Source organism: Meles meles, chromosome 2, assembly GCF_922984935.1.
Source record: "Meles meles chromosome 2, mMelMel3.1 paternal haplotype, whole genome shotgun sequence".
Lineage (NCBI taxonomy): Eukaryota > Metazoa > Chordata > Mammalia > Carnivora > Mustelidae > Meles > Meles meles.
This window is the reverse complement of record NC_060067.1, coordinates 68,197,270-68,212,048: the sequence shown is the minus strand read 5'-3', so window position 1 is coordinate 68,212,048 and position 14,779 is coordinate 68,197,270. Positions and strand designations below refer to the sequence as shown.

The 14,779-nt window shown below is 49.3% G+C and overlaps 1 protein-coding gene across 9 annotated transcripts in view; it reads left to right on the top strand.

The window, feature by feature from the left end:
* Positions 1-14,779, top strand: part of ADD1 (adducin 1) — an 88,709-nt gene that overhangs the window by 62,807 nt on the left and 11,123 nt on the right. For 3 of the 9 annotated variants that reach the window (XM_045997317.1, XM_045997321.1, XM_045997322.1), the window contains exons 5-13: positions 1,428-1,508; positions 1,765-1,914; positions 3,965-4,108; positions 4,215-4,313; positions 5,035-5,211; positions 9,563-9,907; positions 12,371-12,472; positions 13,149-13,238; positions 13,999-14,091. In XM_045997317.1, the coding sequence (XP_045853273.1) occupies positions 1,428-1,508; positions 1,765-1,914; positions 3,965-4,108; positions 4,215-4,313; positions 5,035-5,211; positions 9,563-9,907; positions 12,371-12,472; positions 13,149-13,238; positions 13,999-14,091 (1,281 nt within the window). The remainder of the gene's footprint in view (positions 1-1,427; positions 1,509-1,764; positions 1,915-3,964; positions 4,109-4,214; positions 4,314-5,034; positions 5,212-9,562; positions 9,908-12,370; positions 12,473-13,148; positions 13,239-13,998; positions 14,092-14,779) is intronic. The other 6 variants (XM_045997319.1, XM_045997324.1, XM_045997318.1 and 3 more) reach the window with 3 other exon arrangements.

Here is a 14,779-nt window from a genome sequence, read left to right as displayed (position 1 = left end):
AAGGAGACCGGGAACGCACTGTCCCAAATGAGCCTGGCTTATACCTGGCAGAGCTAGGATTCTAACGAAGGTTTTTTTGTTTGTTTGTTTTTAAAGATTTTATTTATTTATTCGACAGACAGAGATCACAAGTAGGCAGAGAGAGAGGTGGAAGCAGGCTCCCTGCTGAGCAGAGAGCCCGATGTGGGGCTCGATCTCAGGACCCTGGGATCATGACCTGAGCCGAAGGCAGAAGCTTTAACCCACTGAGCCACCCAGGCGCCCCTCTAACTAAGGTTTTAACGTGATTGTGGATCAGAGTTATGCTATACTTCAGGGGTCAAGTAAATTTCGCACAACGCTGACATGAGGAGGTCGGGTACATTCAGGTGTCTGAGAACTAAATTGTAGAAGTGGGGAGTTGGGTTTGTACTGTGTTGCATACTAGAAAGAGTGATGAAAAGTTCAGGAAGACAGGTTTCTGCTCAGTGTGAGAGAGAATGTTTGATGACTAGGTCTCCAGTGTTATTTCCATCTGTAGCCTAGCCCCCTGTGGCGGAGCTGGCGTTCAGTGGCTGTTGCTGAATGAAGAAACAAGGCAGGAGAGTGAGGATGTGGTGTCCGTCATGACATTTGTCCCAGCAGATCCTGTGTGTGCTTCTGTTCAGGTTACTACCGAAGTTACCACACTGGTTAGGAAGTTAGGCTAAACACTGTAAGTCCTTTCCCACGAATGTACACATGACCAGCCTCGTCCCTGTTGGAGCTCTTTGACTAGCAGTGAACGTGTTCCAATATGATGATGGCTTTGGGAAATCGTTTGAGTCTCCCAAAATCATCATAAAGGCTAAACTGAGTTTTTAGAGGGCAGGACTCTTTTTTCCTGTGGTATTACGAGCATCTGACACAGGTACGTAGCATGTGCCACATTGGTACTGAATGAATTGTAGAAAGAAAACCTTTGAGGAAGGAGCAGACTGACCAGGGGCGTGGCGATGGGGTGTGGTTGAGATTTTGAAATCCATCAGGCTATAAGGAAGATCTCTCTGTTGTTTGTGCTTGTTAGGATTGTTCACTAGCCTGTGGGTTTTGAGCACTAAAGACAAAGTCCATTTGGACAAAAGTAAGTTTTGGTTTTCACTATGATATGCCTGAGGAGTGGCGTCTTTCTGCATGTGGTACTGGCTTGCTTGGTAGCCACCAGGTTTCCTCTTTATGAAGTCAGTTGTCATGAATGCGACCAGGATGCACGTTATATACCTGAGACGTGACAACAGTATGGTGATGGAAGCTTCCAGTCCTTGTAGTTCTGTGACAGACGCTGTACCTTCAGGCTTTCCTGTGTAGCTCACAGAATGCGCACAATAAACCTGTGAGTTTGTGGATAGAAAGATAATGTGAATAATTTCAGTTGGATTTTTGAGCTGACTCAGCAATTTTCCTTACAGACCAGAGTGAGCTCCGAGCAGGAACATTTCCTCATTGTTCCCTTTGGACTTCTCTATAGTGAAGTGACTGCATCCAGTTTGGTAAGAATATCCTTTTCCTCTTGGGTGTCTTGTGTGTTTAGGTCATAGTTGATAATTAAATACCTTTTAATCCCATGAGACATATAAAACCCAGACAGAGGACGAAGTTTGTGTTTTGTGTGATAAACTCAGAAAAAAAAAGCCTTAGAATTAGTTATAAACACTTTAAACTTTGGCTGAAATAATTTCTAGGAAGGGTCATTTGAAATCCTCTTGACATCTTAAATTTTTTTTTTTTTTTTTTGCTTATTTTAAGGTTAAAGTTGATATACAAGGAGCGATAGTAGATCGTGGAAGTACTAACCTAGGAGTAAACCAGGCTGGCTTTGTGTTACACTCTGCCATCTACGCTGCGCGACCGGACGTCAAGTGTGTGGTGCACATCCACACGCCGGCAGGGGCTGCGGTGAGTGCGCTGCTCCCCGAGCAACTTGGAGTGAAAGCTGTGGAGCAAGGGACGCTTCACATGTCCTCATAGTTGTGCTCTCTTGAGGCAACATGTCAATAAGCCTGGTTTTGTGGAGTAGAAAAAGTCTTTGACTAAGTTTACTTTAAAAGAATTTTTTTTTCCTTTTAAGGGGTCTATACACTCTCTAGTTTTGGAAAATCTGTGTGAATCTGAAAGTGTCCATAAGACTTAACAGAAACTTGGAGTGTGTTGAGGGTGAGGTCAGACTTCAGTGTGGGGAAGACCGCTGGGAGCTGCAGAGGGAGGGCCATAAGCAGACTCCTTGTCTGTGAAGAGGGTTTGTGGGGGGATCCAGACAGGCTGCAGGGGGAGGACACGGTGGGTTCAGGGAAGTGCTGCGGGGATGCAGAAGGCCTGGACCTGCTCATGGTCCCTGGGGTGGCAGACGTGAGAAGGGGGTGGTTGAGGCCTAGAAGCCTCTAGATGTCTGCCAGAAGCCAGCAGATGCCGGGGCTGGATCATGATAGGAAGGAGAGGAGGAACGGCCATGGCAAGAGAAAGGCACAGACCTCGTAAGCTGTTGGGAAACGTGGCCTCTGAGCCCGGAGCTTCCCCAGAGCCCGCCCCAGCACAGTCAACAGGCCTGGGCCCTTCTCGTGCCCACAGGCCAGACCTCCCAGCCTGAACATGCCCATTCTGGTTGTTAGTATGGTCATGTGACAGTGAAATGCTGCAGCTCTCCAGAATTAGCTTTATATCACCGGATGTGTACTCTAATGACTTTCTGGACTTATTTGTACCACACATAACCTTGTGGATTCAGTAATGCTGAATGTTCATCTGATGTTTTAATGTCACGCATATTGGATTGTTTCAATGAATGTTCGATCTTTCTGGATTAGTTATTTTACTTTGAACATGTGGTTCTAGATGTCAACATAAGAGTTTTAGTAGAGCTGTCATTTTCTGAAATTTTTTCTAAAAAAATGCATGCTCTTCCAGCCACAAAATGTCCATGCATTTTAACGAACCATTAGCAGTACCTTTAAAAATATGGTTACAAATAGCTTACTGTATAATTTTTTCTAAAGGTTTTATTTATTGATTTGACGGAGAGAGAGATCACAAGTAGGCCGAGAGGCAGGCAGAGAGAAGGGGGAAGCAGGCTCCCCGCTGAGCAGAGAGCCCGATGTAGGGCTCAGTTCCAGGACCCTGGGATCATGACCTGAGCTGAAGGCAGAGGCTTTAACCCACTGAGCCACCCAGGAGCTCCTGTATAATTTATTTTAAAACGTACCAGATCACTTCACTTGGAAATTTCTTCTCCTAGGAAGGCTCATGCCGTCAGAGAGCTTAAATGTGACGTTGCCACCTTTTTTGTGGTGGCGTCTTTTAGATGAACTTGTGTACAGTTGTTGCACTTGTGGATACTCTTGGAATCTTTGGAGTCTGTTAGTTGAGGTAGAAAACCTTAAAAGTTAGCACATTCCAAAGTCAGTTTGGGGACATTAAGGAAATTAAAGGCTTTATGAACACTTAGGATTGTTTTATTGCAATAGAAGAGAAATTATACAGCATAATAATTCTAAACTTCAGAAATTGGCTCTTATCTACATTTCAGGTTTCGTTCTCCCCTACAACCTGAGATGACAGGTGGGTCAGAACCTTACAGCATGTCCAAACCTTCTCTTTGCAGGGTCATGGCTCACTCAGATGGAGCCCTTGTCTCTCCTTGCAGTAGGGCTGGGCTCATCTTGCCAGGAAGCCTGAGCTCATACAGCATTATGATCAGTGTGGGAGAAGTCCAGAAAGACGTGGAATTTCTTTTGAGGCTCTCCCAGCATTGCGATGCCTTTGATTTTTAAGTGTCCATCTGTAGTAAGCCCCAGAAGTAAAGTCCATCTTAAGTTCATAGGTTCATTTATTTCTGAGAAGAGAACAAAATAAAATATGTTCCCCTTTTTATTTCTTTGAGGTAAGTGTTTGCCACGTCATCAAGGTGTGACTGTTGATTTGTCTTCATTCGTGGTGACTGCTTGTTCTCTAGGTCTCTGCGATGAAATGTGGCCTCTTGCCAATCTCCCCGGAGGCGCTTTCCCTTGGAGAAGTGGCTTACCATGATTACCATGGGATTCTGGTTGAGGAGGAGGAAAAAGTATTAATTCAGAAAAATTTGGGGCCTAAAAGCAAGGTCAGTAGGCATCTAATCTGGTATTTAAATTGTAGAGGAAAGAAGAAAAAAGTCAGAGTAGCTGTCTTCTTGTGTAGCTCCCTCGAGCTTTCCTATCTCCCTACAGGTTCTTATTCTCCGGAATCACGGGCTCGTGTCAGTCGGAGGGAGCGTTGAGGAGGCCTTCTACTACATCCATAACCTGGTGGTCGCGTGTGAGATCCAGGTGGGCAGTGGCCAGTTTCTGCAGGCTATTACTTATTTTGGCGTTTGCAGGGTTCTTGCAGATTTTTGATACTTGTTTAGTAGGAATGAGTTTTTGCATAATGTCTTTGCCCGAGAGGAGCTAGTGGATTTGGAAACTGACCAGAGCAAATGCCATTTCACTGATTTAAGTTGGTGAATGGTTATTGGGCTTTTCATTTCTAGTTTTTGTTATTCAAATACAGACGTCGCCACCATTTATAGAATGCTAGTGTGTGCCAGCCCCGTATCAGGTGCCTTATTTACATGTTATTTCGTTTGCCCCTTATGGCCCTGTTCATGGAGAGGCAGGTACAGAGAGGGAGACACTTGCCGGGCGCCTCCAAGCCAGCTGTGTTCAATCCCAAGTCTGTGCTCTCCCCACTGGAACCTTGACTTCATCTAGGCAGCACTACAGTCCCCAAGCTCCTTCATACAGCCTTAAGAGGGGCTTTGTTTCCCTGTTTCTCCTCCAAGCATGAGGGCCCAGTATCTTTGTTTTGCTAACGAAGAACTTCTGAAAATGACTTTGTGTGTGGATTGTCTGTCTCTGTCCATCCTTCAGTTTTTATTCTTACACTCTGGTAGCTTGGTTTCTTGAGAGACCTACATTTCTGTTTGAATCATCTCTTGTCGTCATCTGATCTGATCCTTTTGTCCTCGGCAAGAAACTCAAACGGTACTATCTGCTTGTTTTGGAAAAGGTTCGAACTCTGGCCAGTGCAGGAGGGCCGGACAACTTAGTCCTCCTGGATCCTGGCAAGTACAAAGCCAAATCCCGTTCCCCGGAGTCCCCAGCAGGGGAGGGCACCAGCTCACCTCCCAAGTGGCAGATTGGCGAGCAGGAGTTTGAAGCCCTTATGCGGATGCTCGATAATCTGGTAAGAACATTGTTACCACCTGACGATAAAGCTTCTGTTCCAAAAGCAGCAATGTCGGTGTTTTTATAGCAAGTGAAATTGCTGTCTTCATGCGGTATGTGAATGCTTTCCCCTCAAAAATCATGAAGAAGCACCAGGGCAATTGAACTCCTAAGCTGAGTCACAATAAAATAGGGAGGGTTGCTTGTGTTCCTTTGTTGTTTGAAAGGAGTCACCTTTGTGGGGACAGGAGCAGAGAGCATGCCTGCTGGGAAGTGGACAGTTTGGCCCTGGAGCAGCAGGTAGCAGTGCCCAGCCTTCCCACAAGCAGGCCGGGGGGTGGGGCAGCTTTAGCATAGGAAGGTGGAGCCCCCCCCTCCCCGCCATGTGCTGCCATAGCTGTGGTGGGTGCTGTCGATGGCAGCACCGGGGTCCGTGGGGCTCATGGGGCCCATTCTAGCCTAACAGGACTGTTGGACCAGGGCACAGGTGGGATGGGTGGCCTCCGGAGGCAGGAAGTCTAACTTCCTTGAAGATTTTGGAACAAAAAGAGTATCAGATTCAGGGTGTGCCAAGTGTCCTCAGGGGCTGGATTTGTTCAGTCAGGGAGGAATGAACAGAGAAAGCAGAATCTTCCATAACTCCTGAATTCACTGGCCTCATAAAGATGGATTGCATTAACTGACCAGCTGCTCTTGAGCCTCTAGCCACTAATAGGACACAAGGAGTGCATGCCCTAGCTGGGGAGAGGGATGCACAGTGCTAGAGGCAGCCGAGCGTTTGGGATCTGAGTTCTGACAGGGCGTGATGAGGGCTGCAGAGGTGGAGACAGGGCACAGGCCAGGTCACGGGGAGCAAGAGGAGGAACAGAGCTCACTAAGGAGATAGAAGAAGCCGCTGGCGTCAGGTGGAAGGGGGCAGTGGTGGCTCAGGTGTCAGCTCTGGGTAGCAGGTTCCCCCAAGGGGCCCGATGAAGCAAAGAGTGCTGGGGTGGCTTCTTCTCTGCTCCTGGCAGGCACTCTGATGTCTCACTGCTTTGTGACCCTGAAGTCAGGCAGGGAACAGGAGAAAGGACTAAGAATCGAGAATGCCAGCCCACCACATCTTGTGTGCTCAGTGCCTTCTCAGAGTGGGAGAGAAACCAGAATTCGACAATAACTCTAATTTGCTAGAGAGGAAGGATGAAAGATGAATCATTGAAGCGCTTGTTACAAGGGTGTGATATTCAGTGTCCTTATTGCACATGGTCGCACAGTCGTTACTGTCATTTTTTAAAAATTAATTTTAAATTTAAAAATATTTTAATTTTAAAAAATTAAATTAACTTATTTATTTATTGACAGAGAGAGATCACAAGTAGGCAGAGAGTCAAGCAGAGAGAGAGAGAGGGAATCAGGCTCCCTGCTGAGCAGAGAGCCTGATGCAGGGCTCGATCCCAGGACCCTGGGATCATGACCTGAGCCGAAGGCAGAGGCTTTAACCCACTGAGCCACCCATGCACCCCGTTATTGTAATTTTTAAAAAAAGATTTTATTTATTCATTTGACTGGGAGAGCAAGAGCATATAAGCAGGGGAAGGGTCACCAGAGAGGGAGAAGCAGGAGAGGGAGAAGCAGACTCCCCACTGAGCGGGGAGCCCAGTGCAGTACTGGGATTGTGACCTGAGCCAAACGCAGACACTTAACCTACTGAGCATCCCAGGTGTCCTGATTATTGTCATTTTTAAAAAAAATTTATTTATTTGACAGAGACGCAGCGAGGGAGGGAACACAAGCAATGGGGAGTGGGAGAGAGGGAAGCAGGCTTCCTGCTGAGAGAAAAGCATGATGTGGGGCTTGATCTCAGGACCCTGGGACCACGGAGCAAGCTGAAGACAGACTCTTAATGGCTGAGTCATCCAGGCTGCTGCTATAGTCCACATTTTAGTGTAGCATTTGATTAACCATGTATGTTTGCCCGTAATTGAGCAGGGTAGATAATAGTTGAAGATTCTCATACTGTTTGAACATAGATATTATACATAGATTTGAACATAGATATCATACATATTTGAACATAGAATTAGAAGAAATGCTAAATTGCTTCCCTGAAAAACCAAGATGTAATTCCAGCTTGTCAAAGAAGGAAGGAATCCTTATATTCAGCTGTAAGCCACGCCCTACAGCAGGTCTGAGGCCTGAGGATTGCCTCTCATTTTAGGATTGTAGCATTTAAAGGGGAAGTATAAGAAGCCATACCCTCTGAGGATAAGGTTTTGTGATGTTCTTCTGGTGGTTTATCTTGAAGTCATGGTGACGACTGAAGTGTCTTCCTGAGGAAGAAGACACTGCAGTTGTTAAGAACTGTGTTTTCCTGAAGGTGGCCTTTTCACCACTGGCCTTTTCACTCAGCGTCCTCAGTGGCACACTCAGCAGTGGAAACGCTGCAGGGTGGACACTTGCCTGTCTTCCTGAGGGCAGTGGTGGGGGAAACAAACAGCCACCGACCGACGACTTCGTTTTGGGATTGTTACCACCCTTTTTTGAATGTAGTAAAGGAATCATTGGTAATGAAAGTGGTCTCCAAGGAAGAGGAGCACCCAAAGGGAGCAAATTCCTCCCCTTCTGTCTTACAGGACGGAATCGGGAGAAACATGAAGGATTCTAAAGCTCCTCGGCAGGCAGAGCACCGGCCGTGGCCCCTCTTGCATGACCAGCTTCTGATTATCCGGTCACTCCCTGTTCCTTTGTGGCCGTGAATGACTTGGTCCAGACATGCAGCTATGGGTCAGGAGCCGGCTGAACCAGAGTCTTGGCTTAGGGTCTCACAAGGAAGGCTACAGTCAGCCTGTCAACCAGGAGTGGACGTTATCAGAAGGCTGGGTGGGGGAAAATCCACTTCTAGGCTCCCTGAGAGTGTGGGCAGGATTCATTTTCTTAACAGCTGTAAGAGTCCTGGCAGTCTGGTTTTTCAGAGTCAGTGATGGACACAGAGACTCTCTCAGCATGGGTGCCACACTCAGGGTGCTTGGGTAGTGTAGTCAGTTGAGCTCCTGACTCTTGGTTTTAGCTCAGTGACGTCACAATCTCAGGGTGGTGGGATCAAGTCCCATGTCGGTCTCTGCACTTGGCACAGGGTCTGCCTGAAATTCTCTCTTCCTCTTCCTCTGCCCCTCCCACTCAGGCGCTCTCTTGTGTGCATGCTCTCTCTGAAATAAATAAATAAATAAATCTTCAAAACAACAACAACAAAAAGATGGGTGCATCCAGTCACCTTTGCCAAATTCTGCTGATTAGAAGCCAGTTAGGTCCTGCTTAGCTCCAGGAGCGGAGGGGGGGCTGACAGTGGGCGGGGGTGGTGTGGAGACATCATGAAGTCTGTATGCCTCAGCCACCAGGTGCTAAGCACTGGTTAGGAGTAAGACGTTACACTTGCCTTGGGGAGAGTGTCTTTGGGAACTCAACACACAGGCCAGTCTAGCACACGGGCCCGGTGCTATGACAGTGTGTTCCCGAGGTGTGAACCCACAGGGCCCTGGGTCATAATGCCCTTAGTGAGTGGTTATGAGGCAGAACGGAAGGTTGAACTCGAGTGTTGTTACATTCAAAAGTAAAGCAGTTTTGTCAGGAACCTTTGACCTTCCCCAAAGGTTGTCACAGTATCTAAACTTTATCCTAAAAGGTAAACAACAAGCTAAGTATTAATTAATGCAGCCTGTACTCTAGCCAGCAGCAAGTAAGCCCTGTTTAAGTATTGAGTTTATTAAGGGAAACTGAGCACACTGCCTAACCAGTTCTCAGGTCAGAACACAGCAGCACCAGGGAGCCTGGCTGGCTCAGTCACTGGAGCATGGGACGCTTGACCTCAGGGTCGTGAGTTCAAGCCCCGTGTTGGGTGTGGAGCCTCCTTTAAAACAAATAAAAGAAAACAAAAAAACCCCAGCAGCACCTCAGGATCCCTGTGTCCCTTTCAGGCACTTACCCATCCCAGGGGTGACCACTGCCACCTTGGTTTTACCTCTTTTTGTCCTTTTTATGAATGGAAGAATACAGTGTGTTCTTTCCCATTTGGTTCCTTTGACTCCACGTCATTTTTGTGAGATTCCCTCTGATGTCGCCCCTGGTCCTGGAGTATTTGCTTGGGTTCCAGGTTCCTAGTTCATTGTGTGGACATCCCTCAGTTGGCCTGCTCAGGTGTTGCTGATCTTTCTGGTCTGGGGCTATGAGGAGCAGTGCTGCTTTCAGAGTTCTGGTGTCCGTCCTTGTGTCTCTGCCAGCCAGCAGCTGGGTGTGTGTGTGCCCAGCTTTTCTAGGGCTTTCCACACAGTCTTCCGAGGTGACACTGTGTTGAGATCTGGAATGGTGACTGTCTTTCTGGTCTCTTTGGCCCCTAGGGTTACAGAACTGGCTACCCTTACCGATACCCTGCTCTGAGAGAGAAATCTAAAAAACACAGCGATGTGGAGGCTCCTGCAAGTGTCACAGGTTACTCCTTCGCTGGTGACGGGGACCCGGGCACTTGCTCCCCTCTCAGACACAGTTTTCAGAAGCAGCAGCGGGAGAAGACAAGATGGCTGAGCTCTGGCCGGGGCGACGATGCTTCTGAGGAGGGGCAGAATGGAAGCAGCCCCAAGTCGAAGACTAAGGTGTGGACGAACGTTACACACGATCGCGTGAAACCCTTGCTGCAGTCTCTCTCGTCCGGTGTCTGCGTGCCAAGCTGTATTACCAACTGCTTGGTCTGTGCCTACCTTACTGTTCATAGTTAGATGACGTAGAGTGAGTGGGTAGCTGGGGCTTTGGAGGCTTTGGGAATCCAGTCCCCCTGACCCGGATTGAAAGCAAACCTTCCTCATTAACCTTCCTTAGCCCGAACCAGAATCTGCTCTGTGTGTCAGCTGTAGTTCAACTAAATCTGTCTGCTTGAAACTGCTTAAGATCTGTCCTTCAGTAGCTCCATGCAGCAGAGATCCTGAGTAACTCATGTGCTAAACCGCAAGTCGGAGCTGCCATTTAACTCAAATTGTATTGGAGTCATAAAACTTCTTGCACAAAATGGTAGTTTGGTCTTGAGCTGTGATCGTGGTGTCTTAATCTCCAGTGATTTCACATAGTCTCTGCAGTCTGTGCTTTCGAGTCTCCAGTGTTGTCTTAAGCAGTTTACTCTGTCTCACGGACTTTTCCTCTACTGACCTCGTCCTCTCTCATTAGCCTTGTTCCCTGCTCGCTGTCCCAAAGCCTCCGAATGCTCTAAGCCAGCTGCCTTGTGCATGGACTGTTGCATGTGAGTAGACGGCCATAGTGGTGAGTCGTGTGACTCCTGCTGGGTGTGGCATGACCCAAGTGCAGCGCAGGCCACCTGCAGGCACCCGCGACAGACCTTGTCGGCGTGCTTTGTGCCAGGAGGGGCAAGCACGGCCCTGAGAGTTATTCGCTGGCCTGGTTCTCGCGCCGTATGGGGACTGGTCTTCACTACCCCCTCAGCCGGCCGTGGACAGCTGGGTGGCTCCCATGCCACAGACTAGGGAGGCCCCTGGCGTGGGGTCCTCAGGGGCCGGGTGGACTCCTCTTTGCATGCCACGTTCTGTAGGAGTCCAGGTGACGTTAGCTCAGCGGGCCCAGCAGGGCCTTCTGTTCCCCAAATAACAGTGTTTTTACTTTATAGATTTATTCCAAAGAACACAGCTCTGTCTTCCGCAGGTGTCTGTGGCGAGAGCCTCTGTGCTCCTGAGTGGACGGGTCATGTGGGCAGAGTCTCCGTGTGCACGTGGCGGGGCTCAACATTTGAGCCCGTTTCTCCTCTCTCCTCCACCTTCCCTCTCTCCCTCTCCCTCGTTTTTTCTTTTCCAGTTTTGTTTTTATTTATTTTGCTTGTTAAAGGGAGTGGGCCTAAAAACCACCTTTCCGCTGCTGATAGAAATATGTAGTGCCGAGTGGCTGTGATGAGGTTTTCCAAAGCGCCCGTGTAGTGGCAGCTGTGCACTTTATTTGCAATTGGCTTGAGAACACGTGCACTCCTGTGAGGTCCTTGAGGCAGTGCACATGACACTGATGGGGAGACCTGGCTCAGCGGCGACATGTGGGGCTTCCCCGCTCCGGGGTATCCGGGGTAGCGCAGGCTCCGGCCGCTGCTCCCAGGTCGGTATATGAACTCACCGTCACTGTTCTTAAGTTTCAGACTTGTTCAAGCTTCTGAGGTTATTGGGTTAATGTTTTTGACTAAAAGCTATGTTTACTAAAGAGCTGGAGTAGTTTTTATCTGAGAAGATAACTGTCAGTGAGTACCTCGCAGCTCACGCCCATCCCACACTCCCCTTCGCGGCGGCTAAGCTCTTGCCACTTGGTTGCTTTCTTGAAGCCTTATGGTTTCTGGCTCCCCGACTGCCTCCTGAAAGTACCCCAAAAGGCATAACACTGCCGGCCTTGTTTCACTGCTCAGTGCTCACCCATGCCTGCGAATGAGAATCCAATAAAAAACCTCATATTTGATTGGCGATCCCAAAACTGGCAGGTGAAAGCGTGTGCTGACACTACGCATTGATGACTAAAATGGCCTGTGAGTGAGAACTCAGGAAGCGCTTCCTGTTCGCTTGGGATATTTTTGTAACACTCTGAAGTATGAAGTTATAGAAAATACTCGACATCACCAAATTCTACTGCTGGTGGCCGCCGTGCACATGGTCACATGGTGATTCACACGAGCTATGCCGGCGGTGCATTCTGATGCTGTAGTTTATTTCCGTGCCAAACTTTGGTGATGCCCACTCCTGCCTCATGATGCGGCCCTTCCCTTCACCTGGGTGGCAACATCACATCGCTTTTCATGACCCTGCCATCTCATGCTTCCAGCAGCTTTGGCGTTGAGGACTCTCAGGGCAGTGAACCAATGTGCTCTGAAGGGTCCCCCTTCCCCAGCTGGTCTGCGGGAGTCCTGGAGCAGAGCTCGGTCGCCTGCCTGTGCCACGCCTGAGTTTTCTGCAGGGCGTTCTGGAGGGCCTGTGCTGGTCGGTCGTGACCTGGGTTCCTGTTTGCACATGCCCTGCCCCGATACCCTGCTGCGGTGACAGGAGGTGTGGTCATTGGTTCATTCTCTGTGATGTTCATGCATGACCAGGTGTGAGACACGGTGGACAGATTGGATGCTGTGGTCTCACAGAGCGTTGTCCCCATTCTGACTTTTCAACTGTTCTTGATATTTGCAGTGGACTAAAGAGGATGGACATAGAACCTCCACCTCTGCTGTCCCTAACCTGTTTGTCCCATTGAACACTAACCCAAAAGAGGTCCAGGAGATGAGGAACAAGGTGCGTACCAGCAGTCGTCAGCCCTCGGTGGAAACAGTAGCGGGCGGAGGCAGAGGCGGTGGCGGGTGGGCCGGGGTGCGGGGTGCACTTGCCTGGAGGGGGCTTCTGCCACCACCGCTGTGGTAGCCGAGGCTGTGTCTTTCCTCCGCTTCCACTGTCGCGCTAAGAGGTGCGTGAGCAGCAGACGGTTCAGGCCTCTGTGGTGCTGGAACTGACGCTTGCTCACAGAGCTGGGCAGAACTGGAAGCTAGAGAGCCTGTTTCCAGCGAGAACAACCTTTGGCTCTGTGCTTGAGCGTCATTTGCTGAGCTATGGATGTTTGCTGTGTCAGAACATGGGCTCCCACCATGTTCACAGTGTCACTATATGATGGGCACATGGGGGATAGTCTCCTCAACAAGTACAGTGAGAGATCTGTGCCTACTGCAACCATCTAGAGGTACAGAAAGTCAGGAATGGCTCAGTCCCCCCTCTTATACTCACAAATGGTTAAACAGGTGGGACTGGCCCCATCAGGCAGCCACTGTGGCCATGCGGGGCCCTGAGGGGCGGGGCAGAGCAGAAGTGCAGCTTTGGGGGTACTCTGCCCTCCCTCCCCCCGTGCACAGAGGGACTTCAAGTCACAGCCGGGCTTCTCTGTACTGTTAATGTGTGTTTCTCTTTCTTGCATCCTCAGATCCGGGAGCAGAACTTACAGGACATTAAGACGGCTGGCCCCCAGTCCCAGGTTTTGTGTGGTGTAGTGATGGACAGGAGCCTCGTCCAGGTGAGAGCTCAGAATGTCTGACATTACTGGGTGGTGGCTCTAGTGACTGTCCACTCCAGAATTAGTCTTGAGTTGGGAGAGAATGACTCAATGAGGTAAGTGTTCTAGGCAACCCTTTATTTCCATGAGAAAGCCTTTTGATAAGAAATACCCTGCCACTTTTCCTGAAGTTGTAGATTTAGCACAAGCATGCCTGAGGGCCGTGTCCTCGGCCTCCTCCGCCCCGCCTCCCCGCCCCAGCCCTGCTCCACGTGATGCATGCCCTGATGATGGTGGCACACACGCCGCCTGCTTGGGGACTGGGGTGCGTCCTAGTTTAGCGGTTTATTGTGGAAAATGCTAGAAGAGGGTGGGTTTAATGAACTTTGTGTTCCCGTGTGTATTGCTATCTGCAATAAAGTGCCGCTTGGGGTAAAGTGCTCATAAAGAGCACCTGTAAATGTGGTCTCTGCATTTACACACTGTTCTGGAGAAGGGCTGTACTTTGTGGCACATGGAAGATAATTGTGTAAGTAGTTATCTCTGAAAATGAAGTTGCCACCTAATGCTTTACACACGATAGCAGGGTAGGTGACCGTTTTCCAAATTGGGCCAGTTGTGGCCCTGCTTATGTGGTCTGTTCTCGCACGTGGCCGCGCCATCACCGCTGCTGTCGCCGGCTGTCTCTGCTGCATGCCCTCGGCTGGCTCCGTCCTGTGCTCTCCGTTGATGTTTCAAAGCTGGGCCTGGTGGGCTCTGATGACTCAGTTTACTGTTGCAGGACGCACCCCTCTCTGACTGTACGGAAACAATCGAAGGGCTCGAGCTTACAGAGCAGACCTTTAGTCCTGCTAGATCTCTCTCTTTTAGAAAGGTACTCACCACCCTGTCCTCACCTCCCCATCAGCACGCGCGCCTCTTCACCTGCCCCACTCCTCACTGTCTGCTCGCGCTTTCGGCGCTGTCTCACGTACTGAAGTAGTTTTGACTCTGTCTCGGAATTATCCATGGGCTTATGCAGAAGTTATGCTCTGCCTCTTCTTCCATGGACATGTTTGGTCTGAGGCTACTTTCACAACTGTTGTTTTTCCACAAGGCTGTGGAGAGTGGGCCCATCGTAAGGATGTGGTGCGTTTTCGCAAGTTCTGCATGTGACTTTGGTTAGTGCATGCTTTTGGTTTTTAGTTTGCCTTTTTATAAGAGGCTGATTGCAAGAGGCTCAGTGTGGGTAGACCGTGGGCAGTGGCGGCTCTCCTGTGCACCTTTTATCTTTGCTTGTTCAGCACGTACTGTGAACATGGCAACTGGGGGTTGTATGATTGAAAGACATCATTTCAGAGGACGGGAACATTGGTCAGACAGTTTTTATTGTTGATGAAATCGATTTTGTTTTTCCCTTAAAAAATCCTGGATAATTTTTAAAAAGTGTTTCATGGGGGGGCGCCTGGGTGGCTCAGTGGATTAAGCCTCTGCCTTCGGCTCAGGTCATGATCCCAGAGTCCTGGGATCAAGCCCCACATCAGGCTCTCTGCTCCGCAGGGAGCCTGCTTCCTCCTCTCTCC